Genomic DNA, 24,575 nt, shown 5'->3' on the forward strand with positions numbered 1-24,575 from the left:
TGTCCTGTCTGTGTCGGTAAAAGTAAGTAGCAGTTGTAAGTAAGTACCTACGTAATGCATTCTAAGGCTAATATTTTATGTTTTACTTTACTGGTTTATATTGATTAAATGCAATATAAACAATTAAACTTAACAGTTAATTTTGTTTCCCCCCCCGTAAACGGAGTAGATAAGGCCTAGTGTATGTCATTTACAACAACAGCTTCCGTTTGTTGGCTGGAGATTGGAAGATGGCGGTTTGAATGAGCTATACAAACTTTGAAAGCCAGACAGATAATAAGAAGTTAGGATCACAAGTATTTACCTACATTTTTAAATTGTAGGTAAATGCGCCCCCGCCTTTCAAATTTCAGAAGACTGGAGCGTGTCTAAAGCATAGCTGTCATGCCCATGTTAATGTAAAATGCATTATTGCGTCGGTTTGGGGTGAACTTAAAAAAATCCAGTTATGATGAAGAGACTGGCTTTTTCAATATTAAGTCATTTTCAGATAATTGGTCTTTCTGCATGGCTTATCCCCCTAATAGGATGTTGTTCACTTGAACAGTGAAACTTTAAAGTTCCATGTGCATGCAGCAGTTTTACAAACCAATTTTAGAAGTTTGGGGATCAACATTGACTGACTACAGACAAGAGGTAAAGCAACGGAAGCTGGTGCAGGGATAATAAAGGTGATGATCATTGGTTTCGGCAGAAAAGGTAACTCCCCTCCTCCTCTGCACTTCATCTGTGGGAGTGGCCTCCACTTTCAGGTACCTTGGTGTATCTCATTGGAAACTTTACCTGGAGCCATAACAATTGCTACCTACTTACGAAGGGACACCATTTCTTTCTCATGAACCTGAGGTATGCTAGTACTCTGGTGAGGGCGGTGAAAGCCCCACCAGCACAGACATCTACACCAGCAGAAGCAGGGCCTTCTTCTTGGTTTTTAACCAGGGTGCAAATGAAAATTTTTACTTCAAGTCATATGAAAGTGACTTTGAAATCCTTGGAAGGAAAAAAAAAAAAAGTACCATATAAAATTATGTTGCTGAAATCTGACAATAAAGAGTAATAATACAAGCACTGTTACACAATTTTTAAAAAACTCAAAAAAATTTCTGCATCCAGATGCATCACAATTCCTTCTGCATAGATCAGAAAAACAAATCCGGTCTCTCTTTAGTGAACACAATACAATTACTGCATACAAGTTAGTTCTTTTTTTTTTTTTAAGGCTCCCTCCAAAAACTCAAAGCTGCACAAAGCAGTGAATTGTTTAAATGGCACATCAGAAGATTCTGACAGAACCCTCACAAAAACACAAAGCAAGATCTCAAACAGCTTTTTATTACATTTTCCAATCAATAACAGTACAATTTAGTACAGTATCTATCTTGCATCCAGCTCACCGTGGAACACCAACAGACCGAAATGAAATACAAAAAGTGAATAGGTACATAAGGGTGCAGAGCTCTATAATATTAATGGAAAGAGAAAAGGGAATCCACCTCAGTTGAATTGCATTTTCACTTGTGGCCATACACGAATACATCACATTTATTGTACATCATCGCAGAAAGGAAAAAAAAAAGAAAAAAAAGAAAAAAAGTGAAAATATGTCACAACTTTAACAAAAGTGCTTCTGTATACAGTGAAAATGTTGTCATTCAGATGTTCTGATTTTCAAATTTAAGACCAATGGAGGGGGGGGGGGGGGTGTACAAAAAGTTTTAGTATGGACAGTGTGTGAGGACATTTCTGTTCCATTGTGTGTGTGAAGATTTGAAGGAGAGAGGACTTTTCAAGGATAGATTTCTCACAATGATTGTAATAATTATTACAAAATTGGCATCAATAGAACTGGTAAGCATAATTTACATTAAGTATGCAGTCAATAATAAGTCTGTTTCCATTCTTGCTCATTCTGGTGCATAGCGTTACCAGTATTAGTACATGATGTATGTATGCAGAGTTTGAGCCAAAAATAAATTGGCCTCTATTAAGTTCAATCAACAGGTTACTCTCCTTTTTGGAAACAAAAGAAAAATCTAGGATTTTTGCACCATTGAAAGCAAGTCTACAGCATGCACATCTAAATTAACTCGTGGCAGACAAAATTAAATGTCTTAACTTAAAACAGACCATTATTTTCAGACATTGATTTTGTACATTTCATTCACAGAGTTGCAACTGCAGTCCCAAGCAAAGGAAGTGTCTATTAAGTCAGGTGAGGTGTTTCACTCAAAGTGGATACGAAACACAAATCCCCTTTCATATAGTAAAATCGAGCCATGCCTCAGTTACCTCAGCACCCTAAACCAAACCCTTCCCACCAAAAGTCAAAGGCATGTACAAGAATTAAGGGGCTTAACTGGATAATTTACTGGTAATAACTCTTTCTGTACTGGAATGAGCATTCATAACTTATAGCATGTGCTTGGTTAGTTAACACAGTATTAGTTGAGAGGCAAAGCTTCATGTGCAAAAGGCTGTGATGAAACAAAAACAGCTAGTATATAAATACATCATGGACATTTTGAAAGCTGCTCGTGTAATATGATCCAAGCTTTTTACTTCTGCATGGTTTTCTCATCTGTCTTATATGATTCACCTGGATTAGAAAGACAAGCTGTAATTCAAACATATCTAAAACCACTAAAGAAATATGACAAAAAAAAAAAAGCCATCAAGAATAACAAACCATCAGAATAGAAATCTTAAAAAAAAAAAGAAAAGAAAAAAAAGAAAAAAAAAAAGAAAAAAAAAAGGAAAAAAGTTAAATAATTTGTACAATTACACTCCAACATTTGCTTTCAAGACGCACACATTTGCATGGGATGATAGTGTTGTTTTCTCTTTCAAGGTAACATAAAATGGTCCAAGAAGGAATGCACAAGTTTTGGATTTGATACCACAGGAGATCCTTTCTTAACTAGGTGATAAACAATTGTGCTCTTCTTTGTGTAGGAAAGGCATTGGTTTCCCTTCGTTTTTGTGGTGTCCAAGTCAGTTTAAACAGTGTTGAAGAAGATGCTGTGAACATTCTCAAGTTGTAATGGTCTTCCAGTCAACTTTGGAGTTAAATGAACATCTGAGAAACAAAGAAAGGTTAAATTTAAGATTTGAATAATATAATCTGACCTACTGTTTAGCCTTTTTTTTTTTTAATGTTCTGCCAGGTTAAGACCTTAAAACTTGATGGACAAAGATCAAGCACTGATTGTGTCCCATTACAAACAACAACCAAGTGTGGAACAAGCGTAAAGGTAACTGGATTTTGGAGGGAAATTGGCATTTATTTGGATACAAATGTAAAAAAATAATAATAATAACAAAAAAAAATAATAATAATATATGCAAAAAAAACAAAAAACAAAAAACAACAAAAAAACCCCAAAAACAATCAAACAGTAAAAGAACCTTCAGGCTTCAATTCCAGATCTTCAGAAAACTGTCCCAGGATCCTGTTGCAACTGCCATGCCATCATCAGTAACCCCCAGGCAGCTAACGCGGTTGTCATGTCCAGCCAACACACCTATAAGCAATCATAATTGTCATTTAGTTAACAGTAGTGCACTAAGGAAATACAGGTCACATCAATTTGGATGTTACAAAGTGCTCTTGGGATTTACCAACACTAAGGAGATAAAAGGCTTTTTCAGCAATACTAACCAGCACGATCAGCTTTTAGTGTGTCCCACACATTGCAGTTAAAGTCATCATATCCTGCCAGAAGAAGGCGGCCACTCTTTGAGAATGCCACAGAGGTGATGCCACATATGATATTGTCATGAGAATAGATCATTAATTCCTGATCAGCACGCAGATCGAACAGCCTGCAGGTGGCATCATCAGAGCCCGTGGCAAAGGCATTTCCATTAGGGAAAAACTGCAAGTTCCAAAAACAGAAATAATTATTGTCCAATTATTGATTGAAACAGGAAACAAATTTAGCAAGCAAAACACTTGTATTTACATGTGTATGGAACTTACACAGATGGCATTAATGTCAGACTCATGGCCAGTAAATGTCTGTCTGCACATGCCCTCTCGAACATCCCAGAGTTTAGCAGAGGCATCACAAGCACCAGAGACAAATAACCTTGAGTCAGGGGCGAGTGACAGGCTCATGACATCACCGGTGTGTCCAGCAAATGTGGTTGTCTGCTGGCCAGTCTCAATGTCCCAAAGTGCACTGTGAAATAAAGGATTTAGAATCAGTTTGCCTGTTGTCTAGCACGTTAACTGCTCATTAACGGAACTCAATGTCATCTTTTCACTCACCAAGTGGTATCTCCAGAGCTTGTAACAATCTGGTTGTCATCAAGAAAGCGACAACAGGACAGGTATCCTAATATTGAGAGTCAATAGAAGTCATTAATACACAAGTGAAAGACAAATGTAGAACTAGCAGTGCACATTTAACCCCTACTTGCAGTTACGACTAATCATCAATTAGCAGTAAATAGATCAGTTATTTAAAATTCATTGAAAATTAAAAAAAAAAAAAGACTAACAAATTTTTAAAGCAACATACACCTTATCATGCCACTGTTTTGTTGAATCCAACTATAAGTTAACATAGACAATATGGCAAAAGAAGCATGTTTTAACTGATACTTTGCTGTTTGAGAAGACATTTACAACCATTTACCTGTATGTCCAGCGAGCTCACGGCTCACACGTACATTCCCCTCACGTGTTTTCAGGTTGTAGATGGAACAGATGTTATCTAAGCCACCACAGGCCACATAGTTTCCTGAAGGCGCATATGCGCAAGTCATGACCCAGGAAGATCGAAGTGGAATGGCATGAACCTATAGAGTAACAAACAGACACATGCACAGATACTTAAGTTCCATTTTGTCAAAGAAACAAAATCTTCAAAATAGGATTACATACCTTTTGGAGAGCAATGTTACAATAACTAAATTTGGCATTTAAACACTAACACACAACAATGTCAGTCTGCCTTTATAAAGCATAAAATAAATGTCAATACTTATTTATACAATTTAGAAAGTACTGCAACTCCTTCACTTTTTACACTTCAAAGTTTCAAGCTTTCTTTTAAACAAGTATTCAGACCCTTTGCTATAGCACTCAACGCTGTAGTCAGCTGTGTCCTGCTGGATTTAATGTGTCCTTAAAATTTGTGTGTAGGGCTTCAGTAGAGTTGACCTATGTCAAAATTATTGGATTAAACAGTTTAGAAAGTTCTGCCAGGAAGACAATCATGTCAGCACGTCATCAAAAAGGTCTTTATGGTAGAGTAGTTAGACAGAAGCCAAACACAAGGTTCCTTTAAGAGAAAAGAAAAAAAATCTCCAGAGCGCAACAACCTGACTGCAGCAGTGAACCAAAGCTTACAGCAAAGAACGCTCTGGTGGCTTGCTGACAAGTTTCCAATGGTTCCTTCGAGGACAAGCCTAGGCCTGAAATTTAAACTGAACAAAAGATGTTTCTAAACAAAAAAAAAACAAAAACAAAAAAAAACTGCCAAATTCTTTTCAAGTCTAAACTATAAAAATAAGCTATTGTGAGGTACTGCCAGATCACAAAGTAAGTTCTTGTGACCCAAGCTACAACTCAGAAGAGGCTGCACTGTTGAGATATTAGACAGCATCCTGTAAAAATCACGGCCGTAATTTTTCCATTTCAATGGGAACATGATATTAGTCAATAATCTGCTGCTTAGGGACACCATAATGCAACAGCTTAATTAAACAAGAGGATGAAATAACCAGCCTTGCATTAAAGTATCCCATAAACAAATCAAACCTCCATCTACCCTTTAATGTTGGAAGAATTACCCTTTAATCTTTTTATTACCAGCTGGATCATTGTCCACAGTATCATGTTAAATTATATTATCCCAAAAGGTTCTTCAGTATCCCAAACAAGTCAGAAAGCTTCCCGAAGAAACTTCTGTCTTTGGTGGAGAAGCCAGATTACCTTTTAGGCATTAAAACAGTGTACTCATTCCTCCGATATCAACAACTGCACACCAGACACATCAGCCTCAGGGGAAAGGGCACAAATGCCTCTTGCTCAGCTGATCTGCAACACTTTTAAATATAAGTTTTCCCTCTTTTCAATTCAACATAGCCTCATAGGTTCAAAAAAAATTGTTTTATCCCATAAAGAAGTACAACATAGTACAAAAGGAACAACTTAAAAGGTAAACTAAATTTATATAGTTTTATTAATTTCAAGATCACTTAGTATCCAATCTATGTAAACATTTTAAAAAATCAGAATGAAGATGACCGCACTTTTTTTGTCTGCGCTTTGTAAGGCTGTGTTGTTACTGACTCTCAACTAGATTAAACACAAGGTTTGCCTATTATTCCATTAGTCCTCATTATAAAATAATAATGAAGAAAATTACCTTATTTGTGGTATAGCTATCCCAAATAATAAGTTTGCCATCTTGAGAGGCACTGACCAAGAGCCTACAAAAAAAAAAGAAAAGAACAGTAATATGAACATCACTAACACAGTATCCAGGGGTTGTCACGCATCTATTTTTTATCCAGAGTTAAAAACAATAGAAAAATATGCATAAACTGCTGAAAGACACAAAGTTCACTATGCTCCACAAATCATATTCTGGCTGTTAGGTTTTACCTAGAATCTGTTCCCCAATGCATGGCATATATTTTAGCCAAATGGCCCCGCAGCGTTCGTCTTGTACGCATCTGGATTCGGCCAACGGGGTCAATATTAGCTGTGATCTGTAAAACATTAAGTGCTATAAGGTTCATTTCCCATCAAATGCTTTTCAACCCAAACACTATGAAAAGTTAAATGTTACCTGTGATAGTGTGGCATCTGCACATGCTTTCCTGGCATCCTGAGGAGACACAAAAAAAAAAAAAAAGGGGGGGGGGGGGGTCAACACTTTGGTCAGACATTTTCCATCTCACACCAGTCTCGACTGGAAGGGCTGTCAGATTTTTCAGAATAAACGTCTGTATGCTTTTATGTGGAGAAGTGATACTTTGTTACTCACTCTGATCTGATTCTTGAGCTGCTCTGCCTCTTGGCGTAACTGGTCCAGTTCACTCATCTTATTCTGCTTTTTCAATTACCTTACTCCAGCTACCACGGGCACTTGTTGCTCTAAAAAAAGCAACACAAACAAAGGAAATATGAGGAACTTTAATCTTTCAAGCAAACCATTTTAAAATCAAAGCTGTAATGAAGACAAACGCAAAATGGGTCTGAACGCAGCTCACAGACCTGCAGTGGATAAAGATTTTCACCAAGATTGTTTTGATTGAATTGATGGCAAAAAAATAAATAAATAAAAATTGTTTACCTACAATATGTCCAATGTGCAGTTCATGCTTCAACCTTACTTTCCCACCTCAATGTCACCAGCTAAATCCTGACACACAATTCATATTGCCAGACAAATCTTGTTAACGCATGACTTTCCAGTGATCCGAAAAGCAGTCATTATCCTGTTGACCTTAATCCCTGGGATACTCAGAATTTCAGTGATCAATAAGCCACTTATATTAATACAGAGCCGCAAAGCACGCTCAAAGTTCAGCTAATAAAATATATACATATTAATTTTACTGATTTTTTATATATATATATATATATATATATATATATATATAATTTCTGTTATGGTTGGAACATTTGTTAACTGTCCATTTCAGTAACGTCCACGTCAGCATACTTAGAGTAACGAAAAGTAAGGTTTTCCTAAGGTAGAAGAATGAAACACCTAAAAGATGGCTGCAATCAACAGGTAGGAATGGATTTATGAATATAGTATTGAATTTAATAATAAGGTCAGTAGGAGGATTATTAGTTGTGAACAAGTGCGGTGAACAAAAATACTTTACAAAACCAACCTGAAGCTGCACACGGGACATCTCTTTGCATTTAAAATGGGAAACGGATACTTCTGTATTGAACTGCAAAGAGTAAATAAGTTACCAACCTGAAGTGGAGAAAACACTCAGTTTTGACCAAATGTAAGATCAGCCATAATTTTCTACAGATTCAAGAGTTATTGTATTGTTAGAACATGTGAACGCTTGGAAGCCAAATTTTTTCTAAAGAATTGTAACTTCCTTCTATTATACGGATACTGAAGACGACGGTCACAAAGTTAAACTCAATTTTTACTTGTTACACATGTAACAGCTTAAAAGTGAAAAATAAATAACATTACCAAACCTAATTAACCCAGAAATTAAAAACAAAATGCAATACAGATTTAAATATGATTGTAAAGTTACTAAAGATCAAGTTAACTAGCACTGCCCTACTAGTTACCTTACCTTGTGTTTTTCCGTCAGCTCACCTATGTTACTGGAAGTTGCAGGACAAGACTGAAAGTCTTCTCAACCTTATCTACACAATCGTCTAAGTTGTCTGACTGGTTGGCCTTTCTAACTCAAGTTATCCTCTTATGCTCATTAATCTTATAATAAATGTGTCATGGAAAGTAATCATGATTAAGCATCATCCAGTGACAGCAGGATGCCATTCTCACCTTGAAAACCTCTTAAAACATAATTTTAAAACTATATTCCCAACTTCTCTCAACCTGAGAAAAATAAAAGAACTAATAATTGAAGTTAGAAATATTTACTACACTAATGTAGAGTTTCCTGTCTTAACTTTAAGTATAATTAATCCCATGAACTCAAAAATAAAACAAGAGTTTTTATTTAGTACACAGAGTTGGAAACAACTACAGAAAAAGGAGGTTACATAAGTAACTCTGCCTGATTTTGAACTTTTCCAATGAATTTAAATTAAATTCTTTTAAGTTAAACTGATGAGTATCTATCACAACTAAACTATGAAAAGCTGTTAGTTTTAAAGTGCTACTCAATGTTCAATGTTTTAAATTCAAACTTGAGTCAGATGAAATAAGACACCTACATCTTTTTGTTCTTTCTTAAACTGCCAAATTCCCCAAAAAATAAAAATAAATTCCAGTGGCAAATATTAATGTGGAATAGCCTGAAGTCATGTTATAAATCTGAGTTTTAAATATTCTACATTCAGAAATTAAAAAAATAAAATACAAATTCAATCTTGTTGACCTCTGTGGATGCTTACAGTTAAGGAGTTCCTCTCCCTCATCACTTCTCCTTTCCAAGCGCCTGATCAGGGTCAGCTGACTGCATGATAAACAATGAGCAGTGGCAAACAGCCTGAAGTTGCAGCTCACTAGTTTTCAAGTCCCTTAAGGGTAGATTGCGTCTGCTATTTTAGGTGTCTTCTACATTTTCAGTTAAATGTGTATGTTTCACTAGATAAACAAACATTTGTTCTCAAGAACATACCGGCTTATCTGTACTGTTAGATAATAATAATAATAATAATAATAATAATGCAATATTTCACAGGTCTAAAGCTGGATCACAGAAAAAGCCATAACCAGCAGTATCACTGAGCAACTCCATAATCCTAAAAGCTAAAATCCTCAGTCAATGAGTCTCTAATCCTATCCATGTCCACAAATGTAAACAGCTGGCAAAGCCTGTCCAGGCATTAGAAATATGTTTTTCCAATCATAAAAGGATGAGATTAATCTTAATTCTTTTACACACAACTAATCCAGGCACTTGCTTTGAGAAATTGCCAGGATTTTCAGCTTCCAATGACATCGCAACCATATTACAGATCCTTTCATGCAGTTGTGACCAGATACAAGTAGGACTACTTTCTGAAGGAATCCAGTAACATACAATTAACTTCAAAACACTATTGGTAGTTTTAACAACAATGCAAACAGACTTTGTGACAGAAATAAAATGTACTAGTATAAATCAACAGCATGAACTAACGTGTTTGTGTGCAAAGGTTTAACCAACAGTGTACGGGTTGTACTGATAGTTGACACAGACATTGTGTGCAGTACTGTGATTTGCCTACAACAGTCACAATGAAATCATTTGCATTGGACTTTGCGTTGCATTTGAATGGCTGCCGGATAGCTGTTTTAACTCCGCTTTTGGTTTGAATTTGTTTAGTAGGTTACTCTACAGAGGCTGCACGCACATTTCAGGAGGAAATTACAAGCAATTCTGCACAATAAGGTGGCAAAAATACTGAGTGCTGCACAGTGTAAAGATAATATGACTTGCACTGAAGATGCAGCTAAACGCCATCTTGCAGACTGCTGTCCGCTAGTTAGCAAGCTCGACAGAGTAGGCCTGCAGGCAGGGCAGAGCTAATATTCAAAAAATTAAAGTCACCTTATTAAGAACAGTTACACACAAGGGTTAAAAATGTCTGGAAACGAGCAGAGTCAATGTAACGCAACACTCGCAAAATTTCATAACACGCGAACCAAATAGCCAGAATTATCTAATGCAAAATAACGTAACCACAGTCACTTCAGGGAAGACTCCGCCGCTCTTCCGCAATTATACAGGGTGCTATGTAGTTAGCTTTTAAGCAACAGTGGGTAAACCAGAAAACTGGCTTGTGGATTGGCCTTCGGAGATCCACTTACTTACATACTAACAATCTTGTTAAACGCAGTACTTCCAAGTTAATTTGATTACCGCGTAAATTTATTTGGTCCTTTTAATCTTGCAGCAGACGGAGGGAGGGGGAAGACTGTAAAACTGCAAGGTCGGGCGGCGATGGCCTGTTTTACTCCAGCAAGCGACAAATGCAAGAAGAAAAAAAAAAGGGGGGGGGGGCTGGGTGTTTTTCATAAAGCAAATGACCTTTCAGAAAATAAGCGAATACAGAAAGAAAAAATAAACTAAATCCATGAAACCTGCAAGTTAGCTGGCTGTTTATAAGTAATGTTCCCAACACGAGTTAAGGCGTTGCATCGATGCGGCCGTTTTGTTGCAGACAGGCACCGATTTGCTAACTTATTTGCTCGGCTGGTAAAAACAGGGTGTAAACGCGGCAATGGCATTTACGTTAAATAAGTGTTGCAATTTAATCCACAGAAGCGTGCGCAGAGTTAACAAGTGATGCTATAACCCACTCTTTTTAATCACAAGAAAAACACTGTTTGCTGTTATTACGGGACGTTTATTGTTCCAGCCCAACCCAGTATGTCATCATCAACTCACAAAATCTTTAAATATACCATTTCGATTATAATGTAAGTCAGTGCAATCAGTGAAGCTTTAAATTTAAGCATGATTACTGCAGTTGTCTCTTATATCATATGGTTATCAATGCATTTTATATCAAGAAGCACCTCCGCTGGGCCAACATTATTACTTAAACGCCAGCCAGAAGCTTCCTCCGACATTAATTGTAGCTAACGTTGCTCAGATGCTTGGATACTAGTTAAGTTCTGTCATTTAATTTGCAGCTAATACTCTACACCGGGATCCACCGATGCAAACACTCTTATGGCAAAATAGCCAACTTAATGCTAGCTAACCCCTGCTAACTAGAAGGCTAGGCTACTGCTACCCCACCCCCGGGCAGTTCAATTCCGCCACAATTCATTAGCTAAAGGTAGAACAGTTACAATTACAGCTCTAAAAGCAGTGTGCTGGTCGCTTCATTTTGCCTTACCTGATTCAATTTGCGCCTGTTTTTGAGTTTGGGCATTGACTGGAACACGGGACGGTGTGTATCTCCGATCCACGCATCAACGAACACCACAACGCTAGCTTACTAACTAGCTTAAGCCAGCTAGCGTAGTTTTCCGAGGAGTAGCCCTTCCCGAACGCAGGCTACGGCTGGGGGAGCTTGACAACCTCAGTCAACCAACCGGAGAGGGGAGGGGACGGAGAGGGGGGAATCACACCCACTAAAGCCCTTTAATGAAGGCACTGCCCAGGCAGATAAAAAGCCAATCTTTAAATTCACTAAAGCTCACCCAACAAGACAGCCTACTGTCTCCCTTTTGCCGAGCTTAACATCTGCCCTTTCCGTAGTAACACTCTTGTCCGGCCACCGAGCAATGAGATGGGCGCGGTAACCCTGCAGTTAGCGCTGGGAAACCCCACGTTGCAGCAGAGAGGGAGAGAGAACCTTCGATTGGAGTTCTATAACTGGAGATGCTACAATTATCATCAGCCCCCTTGCAGCGATGTTTAGCACGTCTAATTTTGTACACGCGTATTTAATTCGAGCACAATACAGTTTAAGAGAGCACAGTGTTCGCTTATGTTCTCAGCAAAGGAGCCTAAGTTAAAGATCGAGTAAACAGGGCCCCAACTTCGCTTCTAAAGTAGGAAGTGGTAATCATGATTTCAGTACAGTACTGTAGGGGGGGGCATTTGCTCAATTTCAGGAGCTACACCCAGGCCTGATTACTGCCAGACCTGCAGAATCAAGACATCAAGTAATTAAATAGCAAGTTAAAAGCTCTCAAAAGCAACCCAAGAATAGATAAAGCCACTCACATCTATGATTCTGGGTTACAAATCCATTTCCAAGATTTTTTTTCCAGTCAACCACGGTGAAGGCCATTATCCACAAATTTAAAAAACGTAGAACAGAGGTGAACCTTCCCATGAGTGGCCGATCTGTCAAAATTACTCCATGAGTGCACCAACGACTCATCCAGGAGGTCACAAAGAACCCATTACAACATCTAAAGAACTGGAAGCCTCAGTTATTGCACTTAAGGTCAAAGTTCATGATTCAAAATAAGAAAGCAACTGGGGAAAAAACACTCACAAAAATTGTATGATTACTTTTTCAACATATGCCGCGATGCAATGCAATTTTCTGCTGGAAAATCTTGTTGGTGAGCATACATATCAATGCTACTTTGATTGCACCAGCAGCCAAAATGCTCTTGCAGAGTGAGTATACACACCCTAGCAAAGACACAATGACATAGCTGCTACTTGACCCTGCCTCAACATTCCATGAATCCCTAACTGATAGAGTAGGGGGTAGGTAAGATTTTTTTTCCCAGAGGGCCGCACAGGCTTAAAAAATCCAAATGAAAAAGTTGTTATATACATTTTAAATTAGCCTACATCTTGCCAGTTGTATGATATGTACTACTGCACTACTACTAGGTCACTGATATTAAAAAAAAAAAAAAAACAGCACTGAATTAAAATTAAATAGCTGTGTGGACCCAGTGCAGTCATTCACCTCAAGATTCCTTCATCAGTGATTACACTCTGATTTCACTGGCATTTGTTTTGCTTTTCTCTTAGGACATCAGGGGTTAGATTGAGATGGTTCAAGGCTGATCCCTGCCCTCGAGCATTATTTTACCCATGTGAGCTATAGTGCATTTGTGAGATGGCATGAAACAAACCTTATCTGTTCCCACCCCACAATCCATGGGACCCAAAGGATCCCCCGTCAACTTCACAGTGCCAGATACCACAGGACACCCCCAGAGGTCCCGTTTCATGACCTGACAGAATAAAGCTATTTTGGTGGCATGAGCGGTTTTGATATTTAATTTAGTCATACTAAGCAGTCATCTGATGCACAAATACACTCGTAAAAAAATCCTAATTGGACCCAGTTCATGTAAGAAATACATACTAGACAAACTAGAATATAACAATCCAATTAATCCATACCAGAAAAAATAAGTAGCTCAGGAATGTCATACAGAAAAAAAACAACCTGCAATGGATTTGGTTGAGTAAATGTAGTAAAGACGTTAACTAAAGTTCCACATGTAATCACCTGTCAGGCAAATTTCTTAGCTACCTAGTTAGCGACTACCAACCTCTTTGTCTCACTTGCCTCACAAATTCCATCTTATTCATACCCGTCACCACATCCTCTCATTATCTAAGCCCTCGCTGCATCTTGTCCATCCTTCCTCTTTCAATCAGACTACTCTCCCTTCTCTCCATTTTCAAGATACCATCTGGAGCTCAAAGTAGGCTCAGATGACATAAGACCTGATCTTCCTACATTCATTTCCTTCTCGCATCATCCATTCATCATCCATCACTACCCTGCGTAACTAAACCTTGAAAACCTTGAATCGATTATTGGTACTGATGGTCCACATATATATAAAAATATAAAGACAAGATGGGAATCGGTTGCATTGAAAATAGTGTTTGACAAATCTCTTCTTAATACACAGCATGTGAAAAGCCACTGTGTTTACCTTTCCCTCTTTATTTTTGTTAGACTCACATTTTACGACAGGATTTATCTACTATAATCTTTGCCATCAGCAAAACGAAGAATACATAGAATCTCTTTAGTACCATACCTCTGAGTGACCCCGTGGAATAAAAACAAATGGCATAACATTTGGATTATCATGACCATCTTTATTATGGCTTGTCAGTATCATTTTAATATTACATTTTGATCATGAATGAAAGCAGTTATTTGATTTCAACATGCAGATACAGAAAGAAAAGTATTCCCACATTGCTGTGTAAGTTATAATTCAATGTATGTGAATTCTCCCGGTCATATTATTTTTATTTGCAAATGTCACAATGATCTATTAGCCATGTAATTGCTTAACTAGAAGGACAGGAACCTGGTAAATTCAGCTCATGAAATTCACCTGACAGCTGGTAGTAATGTTTTTTTTAAAAAGTAACTATTATTTCATTGCCTATTACCTAATCTACATATTAAATGCTAATAGCTTCACATAACTTTTAATTTTGATTTCTATGTTGTGTCCTTTTAAATTCTGCACTCTGCACTGAATTAGCCCACAAGAGGAATGAGGTGTACACTGATACACAGCTCTTTCACTCAGCTAACAAATGTGAAATTCTTAATGTTCCCATTGTAATGTTGAAAATAACATCTTGCAGTTGAGTGCCTCCTTATTTGGATGTCAGCTTTCATAAAAGTCACCGGGGGGCTGTGCAAACACCTGCTAATGGGCCACACTAAGCTAATTGCAGTTCCCATAACTGTGTCGTCATGTGACACTGAGGTCACACAAAAATGCATCTGATTGTTTACAATATTTTGCTGCGTTGCTGTTACTTTCTCTAAAAATACGGATATTTGACGAATTTAAAGCTATACAAACTAGTTATTTTCCAGTGTAGCTGTGTTGCATTTGATGGGTGAGATCAGTATCAAATTATTCCTCATGGGTGATTAGCAAGTCCACCCTCTAAGTGCCATAAATGGTCTTCTGGCAGGCTTTTCTAAACTCTGGGGAAAGAGCATTAAACATTTAGAAATGATGAGGCTAAGACATCCTCTTATTGTGCATTAAGTGTTTTTGGTACACACAGTACTTGCACTGACTCGTTTCTATATAATCCTGAAAAATTGGTGAGTATGCTATCTTGAGAATTAACTATTAATAGTTATTAATTTGAATAATATCTAAAATGACTAACTTGAAATGAGAGGTTTTAGGATCATGATTAACAATCCTCTAATAAATATTGTTGGCAGCATAAAACTGCAGCTTCTTAAAAAGTTTCCCCATTTTCATTTCCTTCCAGGTCAGCAAATTATCACAAGATCAAAAAATACAATGTAATTTTTGAGATGTTTGATGAAGAAGGAAATGGAGAAGTGAAGACACAAGAGCTAGAGAGGATGATGAGTTTAACTGGAATCAATCCTACCAAGAGCGAGCTCATCCAGATGGCCAAAGATGTGGACAAAGAAGATACCTGCAAAATTCCTTGCTATGGGAATAAAAACCCTCTGTCTTACTCTGCAGAGTTCTTGAGCTACCCATAATTTCTCCATATGTTCTCTATAGTGATCTTAGACTGAAGAATAGCAAATGTTTTCTTTGGCCATTGGCTGCTTTTTCACTCATTTTCAGCCCAGTTCTTGCCCCTGACCATTTTCATAGGATTTTTCTTTTGTTTGTTAAACCATTTCACCTCAACATACATTCAAGCATTAAAAAAGCACCAAAGTCAAGAGGTGAACCAGTGTTGTGTCTACATGTAACAGACAACGTATCTTTGGGCACTTTGTTACTAGCAGCTCTTCTCAAAAATGCAAAATTTGTTCTAAAAACGAACTTTGAATGTCCTCCAAGAAGCGTGGAAAACATTTTTTGAAGACTTCTTAAAGAAATTACAAGAAAACCTGGCAAAGAGAGTTCAGGCTGTGTGGAAGAATGAAGGTGGTCATACCAAATATTGACTCTCAAGTGTACAAACACCGTTTCTGCCTTATATACTAAATTTCAAATTATGTTTGAACATGTTTCAATAAATCACTGCACCTATTCATCATTTTCTTAGCAAAACATGCTAGGTATGGCATGGCTCAAGACTTTTGCAATGTACTGTATCTATCTAGCAAGTGGACATAGAACTTTCTAAGGTTCTACTTCTGTTGTCTGCTGATTGAGCTTTAATCAAGTTGTTGCAGTTGTTATGCTTTATTATACTGTGTTGCACGTAAACCGGTTCTATTTACATACTTTAGAAATGTCTTTTTCTACATCCACTGCATATTAATGTGCGCATTAGTGGAAGCTTCATCTCTTTAGAATCAGCCCAAACCAGACAAGTAAAATGCTGTAGCGATAATGTGGCTTATTCAACTTAGGAAAAGTGCTGATATGAAATTGCTGTTTGGTGTTTGTTGATCTGATAAATTAATCTTAAGATATTTGTGGTATTATCCTTTGTGCCTATTCGGGCCCAGAATTTTAATACACATCTTAATCGATTAAGGATTTATGAAGCAGCTTTCCCAGAGAACAATAATATTCCAAAATGCATTTAAAAACATTATGTATGCCGCAGTCTTACTGCAGGTTTCTCTGTGAATCACTAGGTGGCATTGTTTTACAGTGTGTAACCTGAGAAGTGTCTAGTGGTTTTATGATTATTTGCATTGCCGAATCTCCCAAGCAACCGAAAATACACACACACACACACACACACACACACACACACACACACACACACACACACACACACACACACACACACACACAGAGTCCAACATTTAAACTATTAAATTATACATTTATTTGTTAATTTTTGTAGAAATGAAATGCTCATTGTTCCTCAGTTGTTCCTAGTGTGATTTAAAAGTTTCTTGCATTTGTGAAATGAATGATATAATGAATTAACCATTATATGACCTGTGATGCACTGAAACACTGCATTCCTGGGATTTAACTTATGCTGAAGTATAGTTTTCATGTCACTTTAACTTAGCAAAACTGTGTTAGTTATGTTATGTGTCATTTCATCTGAAGAACTGGAGGAAATATTGCAATTTCCTTTCCTGTTTCCGATTTCCTATTGTCTTCCCTGCTCTCTTTACACCTCCCTCCTCCGTTTTCTGTCTGAACCAATGCAAGCTGAGACATACCCACAATTTTGATATATATCTGTAGAATACATCCCTTTAAAGGAGATATATTGCTTGGAGAGGATCTTCTTTAGGTGTAGTTATTATGTACTGTGTAATTAAAAGGGTATATGTAGCCCCTATACATGTAAATGTATTGATTTTTTTTATGCATAAAAATCACACATGGAGCAGATTAAAATGTATTATTTTTGCGATGTTTCAGGAAAAAGAGTATTTAACTATGAAAGCTTTCTGGGTCTCATGGTTCTATACCATGAAAGAACAAAGAACCAGGATTCTGAACTCAGAGCTGCTTTTAGAGTATTTGATAAAGAGGGTAAGAAATATATTGCCTGAACACGCTCAAGTAAGTAAAACACAACAAAGTTGTAACAAAGACATCATACTTCTCCACTCTTGTTACACGGCACAAAAGTTCCCTAATTCAAATCAAGCTATAACATATTCTGCGAAAAACACAGTAAGCATGGATATGCTAATCAGACTGTTTTCTATACGGGGGTGTTAGGGTCACATTAAGAATAAAAATATTATTGTTCATTTTGAGCATAAAGGGAGGAAAAAGGTCAAAATGTGGAGATTAAGTTGCCACGACTGCTCTACAAAATGCCCTGTGTAGACAAGCTAGTGAAATCATACTTCGGGATCAGTATTAGTAAAAAATAATTATTATTTTTAGCACATACACACAGTGTGAGAAGTATAACACCATTGAAGAGATGGTGCAGAAAGCTGCTTCTGGTCAGAAGGAAAAAACACACAAATTTGAATGAGTTGGCCGGGTTTGCAAAATAAAATTACTGGAAATGGACAGATGCAAGGGTGTCGATGGTCACACTCTCATCCAGTCGTGTTGCATCACAAGACACAATAAGACAGCTCATCAAGTTGTTTCACTAACTCATCATACACAAGGTATTTTGTAGAGGGTATATCAGCCATGGCAGTGTTTGACTTGAAAAAAAACAACAACTTTAACCTCCACATTTCATCTTCTTTCTCAAATTGGACAATAATTTATAATTTTCTTAATGTGGCCCTAATACGCCATCGTAGTTTCACTTAGTGTTAATTGGAATTTGTCTTTAGTATTTTTTTCATGTTTAATATCAATGTAGGCAGATGGAGACTGATTATGAAGGCATGTTATATGCATTCTCTTTTATATTTTATCATTTCAATGATTGTGATAAATTTTATTTTGTTCAAATCAATCAGAAAATGTTTAGTGTATCAAGTCATTATTGCTTTTACACATTTTATCTAAATCTACAAATGAGCTTCCTCTGAAGGGTGGCTGCCGGGTCTATTAGACATTGAGTTAGGAACTCAGTAATTCATGAAGGGTTTGAAACTCCTAACAGTCCACAATTAAAAGGATCCGGCTTATTTAGTTTTGGGATCTGACTAGGGTCCCTCTTGGGTGCTTACTCTGTGAGGTATTTTAGGCATATCCAACTAAGAGGAGATCCTGAGACAGATCTGGGTCCTTATTTTTATTTTTTCAGAATTTGTGGCAATGATGACTGGAAACTTGTTCAAAATGACCTGAAGAATCTACAGATTTTCTTAAAATCGACAAAAAAATGGAAAATAAAATGTGTTCAGTCACTTATCTGTGTGGTGATTTTTGTGCAACTGTGCAAATCCTTACCAGTGAAACAAAATTTTAATGCTAATTTCTTTGCTGGTTTCTTCTTCTGTTCATGTGTTCCTGGGGGAATTCGGGTCATTGAGGTTCGGACAGAAGACATCACAGGGTTAATTTCCTCAGACCTGCCACCCGGATGCAGTCATTCACACGGGTCTGACAGCATCTGGTGTGCAGTCCCATTAAATCCCATTCTCATCCTTGCAAAGCCAAACAGACAGCTGAGGGAGCCAACCACATTTATCATCTTGAAGCCATTAGACCAATTGCAGGGTAAAGGGGGAGGGAGCTTGCCGCACTGATCTCTGTTTGCAGCATCCCCAGAGCAACCTCTGCTGTGTGAAATACAAGAAAGGGCAAGACGACGGGAGTAGATCCTAGGAGGCTATCAAAGAACTGGAAAGGAAGATCTTGGGGGTTACCAGGGTAGGGTTTCTTTGACGTGTGGAAACCATCTTCAGAGAAAATGGCTGTTTTGTCAATGTAAACAGCTTGTCCAATACCTGCATTGCTAAAGGGGGAAGCAGAAGAGGAGGAGGGGCAAATACTGGAGCAAATGTTGCCTCTTACAGTGAAAATTCTCTGTCTTTAGCTGCCCCTAGTCTGCCGCAGGTCACCTCTGAGCATGCATGTTGTATGTTAAGGTACGTATGGATCTCTAATCTGAGAGGACACATGAGTAAGACCTGGTCCTGGTGGCAGGATTATTAGCTTCAGCTGTTAGTGCAGGACAGCTGAGATCCACTACACGTTAACTGAACATAACACGCATCCGTATCACATGGTAATACAATCATACAATCATCCTCACAAAGACCATGTAAAATGTTGCATGCTCCGTCTTTGTGGAGTGTAGGAATTGCTAACTGGACAAGAGCAATGACTGAATCCAGTCTTTGTTTTTCATTGGTTGGCTTCAGTTGCACATGTTCCTCATTAAGAGCACAAGCAGACAGGATGAGGAGGGAGGAATGGATCATATGTCTATGCCTTTCTGTGTCACCATATAACAAAATGGAAAGCATGTTCGTCTTTTAGCACTCCTCATATAATGTAAATCTTAAGGAAAAACTGCTTTGCACTCTCATGGGATGTGCATAGTACATGTACCAAGTCTTGGATGCAGAGGATATTTATGGAACCTGTGTGTGTGTGTGTGTTTGTGTGTGTGTGGGGGGGTGGATGTAAGTTGATTTTGATGTTAGAATACGCTGCCAACACATTTCCTCACAGTGCATATTGAAGTTTGAACGCTTACCATTCCGCTGAAATTCATGAAGCTTTTTTTTTCTGCATACCGATTTCCTTCTGTGCGTTTACGACCCACATCCTGCCCAAAACACCTACCACAACCCACTGGCACAATCACCATGGTTTGAGTAAATATGAGGGTGAGGGTTCCAAAAGTGAAATGTTAATTCTTTGCTTCTTCTTCTTTTTTCTTTTTTTTAAAGATCTAACTAAATCATGAGTAAAAAAGCAATAAGAAAATAGGATGTAAGCATTTTCATATATATGGTTATGGTTCATTCAATTCATTTTATCACATGAAACCTTCTACAGATTCATTGTAGCAAAATAGTTATCAGCTTCTCCTTCGTGTGTTAGGTTTTATTTTACAGATCTTATGGCCAAAGCACCGTCGATGCCTCAGGAGACGTCGGACCAGCACGAAGACACTTTTGCTGATCATGACACACACTAGAAGCTGAGCAGTATAACAGCATCTACACAAATAGTGAAGATCCACACTCCAGTTGGAACAGCTACACTCGAACATGGCTGCAAATGGAACTAGGACAACTACAAGTTTTTTCTCAACAACTGCCACAACCCCTACAACCTCCACGATCCCCTTCCTCTCGACAAGTCCTGGAAGCAGAGACAATATCACCTCAAGAATGTTAATGACTGTGACTATAACGACAAATGAGACCAATTTGAATGCCACCGCGTTGCCAGAAGTCGTGATTGAGAGCTCAGGCATGGGAATGTTGCTTGTACCTTTTGGCATCATCACAGTCATTGGCTTAGCAGTGGCAATAGTAAGGAATCATTTAAACATGGTCTCTTCAAAACCATTTCACACAGTATAAAACATAAAAGTTATTTAACTTTCTCCGTCATATCTTTGCTTCTCCATTCCAGATGCTGTATATCAGGAAACGGAAGCGGTAAGTTGCCACAACCAAGCAAGGCTGGATTACCATCTGTTTTGAGTCTTCACAAAAGGAAAATAATCAATTAACTCAACTAAAACATATCTTTATTAGGTATTTCATGGGTTTAAGCTTACATTGAGATCTAGTGCATAATCATTCCTGAAAAAAGCAAATCATTTGCTCAAATTAGTACCACTAGGATCACACAGAGGGCACCAAGTTTGGCTCAGTGTGTGTTCAACATGATTATTATGTTAATTTCAAAGTCTTTCCTCCCCCTTACTCATCTTTAACCTGTCATCATACAGGTTGGAGAAATTGAGACACCAGCTCATGCCCATGTACAACTTCGATCCAGCTGAAGAACAAGATGACCTGCTGGAACAGGAACTACTGGATCACGGTCGGGAAGGCAGCATCACAGGGCCCAACGCCAAGGTAGGACTGACAGTTTTTCTTTTTTTACTGTTTGTGTTTATTTTTATGTATAATCTGAAGATTTCAGTGCAGATTTTTTGTATGTTTTTCTTATGACATTGCTTTCCTGTTTAGTGTTTTCGCTGTCATAATTCTTTATTTTCTTTAATTCCTTTTAAGTTTTGACAATGGCATAGTTATAAAAGGCAAAAAATGGTAAAGTATGGCCTGTGTGTCGTTTCAACCATTTCTCTAAAACCCCCTTTTCTCACTACCCTTATTCTTTCATGCTGTCTTTGTATCTGTATCTCAAATAAACTACAACCTCTAATTCATTGACCTAATCTGCATTAGAGTATGTACATGGAGGACAAACAGCGCTACATCATACTGCCTTTTCCTTTGAACCTACATTCATATTACCTTTCACATCCTTTCCTTCTCACTCTTTCAACTAAATCCTTACACATAAACTACCCCAGGGGCCACATGAAGCAAACACATTTTCAGAGTTTTCAGATGTCGACTAAATCTATCCCACTGTGTCCTTGTTGATGTTGTGCATTAAATGCATTTGAAAGCCTAAAAATGGCTTTCAAACCTTAATATTTTTTTCAAAACTTTATTTTGGCTGTGTAAAACAACCAGGACAACGGCATCAATCAGTTTTATAACACATGCCGGTATTTTCATAATTCCGGATTTTATGATTTACATCATCTGTGGTCTGTGGCTTCTGGCACAGTCTGTGTAGGTGATCTTATTGTTCTAAAAGTAGCAAAACATTACTGGGAAAAGAATAATTTAGTTATTGTTATAGTTTCCTTCTGTCTTTTATTACTAATGACACTATAAAGCTTGTGTCATCACATGATCTTAATGTAACGGTTTTCGCTTTCCTGCTTTCTGCTACCGCTTTCCTGCAGACTCTTACAAGCTCCCAAGGGACAACACAAAGGCCCAGTCGTCTTGTCTTCACAGATGTAGCCAAAGCTCTCAACGCTTAACAGCTCTCTTCCATTGGATAAAATCAGTTTGCGAGGTTTGCTGGCCTCTATAAAGGGAAACCAGACTGTGTGGCGGAGCAACTGGAGCTCTGATGAAGGTTATCGTCACCATGCGTGGAACGGCAGCGGTTGCATGTATGGTGGAGAAGGGCAACGGGAAGCATCACGTATGATCTTGCACTGTTATCATATGGGCACACAAATGAAGTGGGATGCACTTTTTTTAAGGGAAAAAAATCATGTCATGTCATTGCTGTTAAAATATTCGGTAGCTTGTCAGGAAAGTTCTTCTGAGCTTCAGTATCTACGTCTATGTTTCATAAAAGAGAAGTGTATATCTGTGTTCTAGTGATTTTTTTTTTTTTTTGGTCCTACATTCCTGACAAGATTCAAAGCTGGATGTGTTTCCATCCTTAAGTAAAGTGTTTCTCCCCAGTCGGTTTATTCTTTTGTGAGCGTTTAAGGATTGTCTCTCTGCGTGTGTGTACATTAAAGTTATTTAAACCTTTTTCTAACGAAATGTTCTTGTTGTACAAATCTAGAACAAAGGAGTTGATAGGTGATATTTTATTAATAAGTGATGCGCAGACGTTGAGTAACACAAATCACAAGGTAAAGAATCAAAACAAAATATATATCACAGGTTTGTGAGTTCTATTAAGGAAGTGGATGAGGACACATCAACACATAACATAACTACAAAATGGTGTTAAGAGTAAGGCATAAAAAGTTGATTTCTCAAGTTACACTTCAACCTTTTCAAGAGTTGAAAATGGATCAAGTACTGTATGTAACTATATAACTATCAGTAAAATCACAAAACATTGTCCCCATTTAGAGAGTAAATATCTAGACAGCTCTTGTAAAATAACACACATTGACTCAGCTGTAGTTAAATTAAAAGGCACCCTTTAAGGCTGACTTCCATTCACTTATGGTCATATGAATGTAGTGAGATGAGTGATGTGGACTACAACAGTACTAGTTTGACAGTTACTTCAAAATTTCATGATCCACATGACCTGCAGGTCTAATGGGAACTATTAGACATATTTAACCAAGAGTTTCCCCCAGAGATGACCCCGGTGTGTTGGTTTTCAGAGGTAGTCCAGGGAGCATAGTCAAAAAAAAAAAAAAAAAAAAGCAAAAACAACCCAAAAGCAAAAAACAAAATTAAAGTCAATGCAGATGAACACTGAATCAATATCTAATCCGGCTGCAATTTTGTCAACAATGCTGAAATACATGAAATGACTGAAATACAAAATATCAATGATAATATGAGTACATTTTACGTGGAAGAAACATATATACAGTAAATAATGGTGATATTCAAGTAATGTGCAGTAATTAGCAACTTGTGATATCTAATTTGGATAAATGTTCACAAAACGACTTCTCAAAACATTTTTTAAACTACATGGAGGCAGGAAATTTCTTAACCTCTGATGTTTTAGACATAAAGGATTCAGTCATTTGTATGAGAAACATCTCCATGAGGGAAAAAGACATCCTGAGCTCTCCAGATTATTCTATATATCTATGTGGCTACTTATGTTGATTCATGATAGAAACCAGATTTACTATCTACGAACATATATAATATATATATATTATATATATATATATATATATAAAATACCTTTAACGTTCAATTACATTTTTTTTTGTAAATTTCATTTCCCTGCATTACTGTCTGGTGCCAGAGACAGTGCTGTGCAAAAGTCACTCATTTCTTTAAATTTTGCTAGGAAATCTTTCGCCCTATGACAGCTGGGATAGGCTCCAGCGCCCCCCCGCGACCCTGAAAAGGATAAGCGGAAGCGAATGGATGGATGATGGATGGAATTTGGAAATAGGTGCACCAACTTACTGAAACATTTAGACACATGGAAATACAGTTTCTAAGGAAAAAAACTCAATATTTGGTATGACCACATTTATTCTTTACCACAGCCTGAACTCTCTTAGGCAACCTTTTTGTAATTTCTTTAAGTAGTCTTCAGGAATAGTTCTCCGGGCTTCTTGAAGGACATCAAAGCTCTTCTTTTGTTCTGTTCTCTTTCAAGATGAGCCCACAATGCTTCAATAACGTTGAGGTCTGGGGTCTG

At 37.6% G+C, this 24,575-nt stretch overlaps 3 protein-coding genes across 7 annotated transcripts; 2 read left to right on the forward strand and 1 right to left on the reverse strand.

Annotated features, from left to right (window-relative positions):
• Positions 1 to 1,311: 1,311 nt before the first annotated feature.
• gnb1b (guanine nucleotide binding protein (G protein), beta polypeptide 1b) lies at positions 1,312 to 11,956 on the reverse strand. Of its 3 annotated transcripts, none has more exons than XM_026167532.2 (11): positions 11,522 to 11,956; positions 7,002 to 7,111; positions 6,804 to 6,842; positions 6,617 to 6,723; positions 6,378 to 6,441; positions 4,641 to 4,803; positions 4,271 to 4,337; positions 3,980 to 4,181; positions 3,659 to 3,875; positions 3,406 to 3,521; positions 1,312 to 3,076 (listed from the first exon to the last, which is right to left on the reverse strand). In XM_026167532.2, the coding sequence occupies exons 2-10, from the start codon at positions 7,056 to 7,058 to the stop codon at positions 3,415 to 3,417; spliced, it is 1,023 nt and encodes a 340-aa protein (XP_026023317.1). In that variant the 5' UTR covers positions 7,059 to 7,111; positions 11,522 to 11,956; the 3' UTR covers positions 1,312 to 3,076; positions 3,406 to 3,414. The 3 variants fall into 3 exon arrangements, with proteins under 3 accessions (XP_026023317.1, XP_026023318.1, XP_026023319.1); XM_026167533.2 differs by lacking the exon at positions 11,522 to 11,956 and adding an exon at positions 8,293 to 8,428; XM_026167534.2 differs by lacking the exon at positions 11,522 to 11,956 and adding an exon at positions 7,311 to 7,333.
• Positions 11,957 to 15,346: 3,390 nt separating this feature from the next.
• LOC113021899 (calmodulin-like protein 6) lies at positions 15,347 to 17,655 on the forward strand (the record flags this gene model as incomplete). The annotated part of the gene is made up of 2 exons (XM_080301507.1): positions 15,347 to 15,543; positions 17,428 to 17,655. Coding segments are annotated over 2 exons (333 nt in total), but the record flags the coding sequence as incomplete, so codon positions are not given.
• A 1,480-nt stretch (positions 17,656 to 19,135) lies between these two features.
• On the forward strand, positions 19,136 to 22,973 carry c5h3orf18 (chromosome 5 C3orf18 homolog). 3 transcript variants are annotated; one of them, XM_026167539.2, is made up of 6 exons: positions 19,159 to 19,522; positions 20,487 to 20,923; positions 21,027 to 21,052; positions 21,349 to 21,478; positions 21,638 to 21,673; positions 22,384 to 22,486. In XM_026167539.2, the coding sequence occupies exons 2-5, from the start codon at positions 20,657 to 20,659 to the stop codon at positions 21,641 to 21,643; spliced, it is 429 nt and encodes a 142-aa protein (XP_026023324.1). In that variant the 5' UTR covers positions 19,159 to 19,522; positions 20,487 to 20,656; the 3' UTR covers positions 21,644 to 21,673; positions 22,384 to 22,486. The 3 variants fall into 3 exon arrangements, with proteins under 3 accessions (XP_026023323.1, XP_026023324.1, XP_080157872.1); XM_026167538.2 differs by lacking the exon at positions 21,638 to 21,673 and having other exon boundaries at positions 19,136 to 19,522; positions 22,384 to 22,973; XM_080301746.1 differs by lacking the exon at positions 21,638 to 21,673 and having other exon boundaries at positions 19,187 to 19,522; positions 20,501 to 20,923; positions 22,384 to 22,973.
• Positions 22,974 to 24,575: the final 1,602 nt, after the last annotated feature.

Source organism: Astatotilapia calliptera, chromosome 5, assembly GCF_964374335.1.
Source record: "Astatotilapia calliptera chromosome 5, fAstCal68.1, whole genome shotgun sequence".
NCBI classification, from domain to species: Eukaryota; Metazoa; Chordata; class Actinopteri; order Cichliformes; family Cichlidae; genus Astatotilapia; species Astatotilapia calliptera.

Bases quoted from the DNA above. Each gene is read 5' to 3' on its own strand.
- gnb1b (XM_026167532.2), bottom strand. From the start codon at position 7,058: ATGAGTGAACTGGACCAGTTACGCCAAGAGGCAGAGCAGCTCAAGAAT. The intron at 6,843-7,001 runs GTGAGTAACAAA...GTGTCTCCTCAG, and splicing joins AGCTCAAGAATCAGATCAGA to GATGCCAGGAAAGCATGTGC. The intron at 3,522-3,658 runs GTTAGTATTGCT...GATTGCTTATAG, and splicing joins ACTAAAAGCTGATCGTGCTG to GTGTGTTGGCTGGACATGAC.
- c5h3orf18 (XM_026167538.2), top strand. From the start codon at position 20,657: ATGGCTGCAAATGGAACTAGGACAACTACAAGTTTTTTCTCAACAACT. The intron at 20,924-21,026 runs GTAAGGAATCAT...TCTCCATTCCAG, and splicing joins TTGGCTTAGCAGTGGCAATA to ATGCTGTATATCAGGAAACG. The intron at 21,053-21,348 runs GTAAGTTGCCAC...GTCATCATACAG, and splicing joins TATATCAGGAAACGGAAGCG to GTTGGAGAAATTGAGACACC.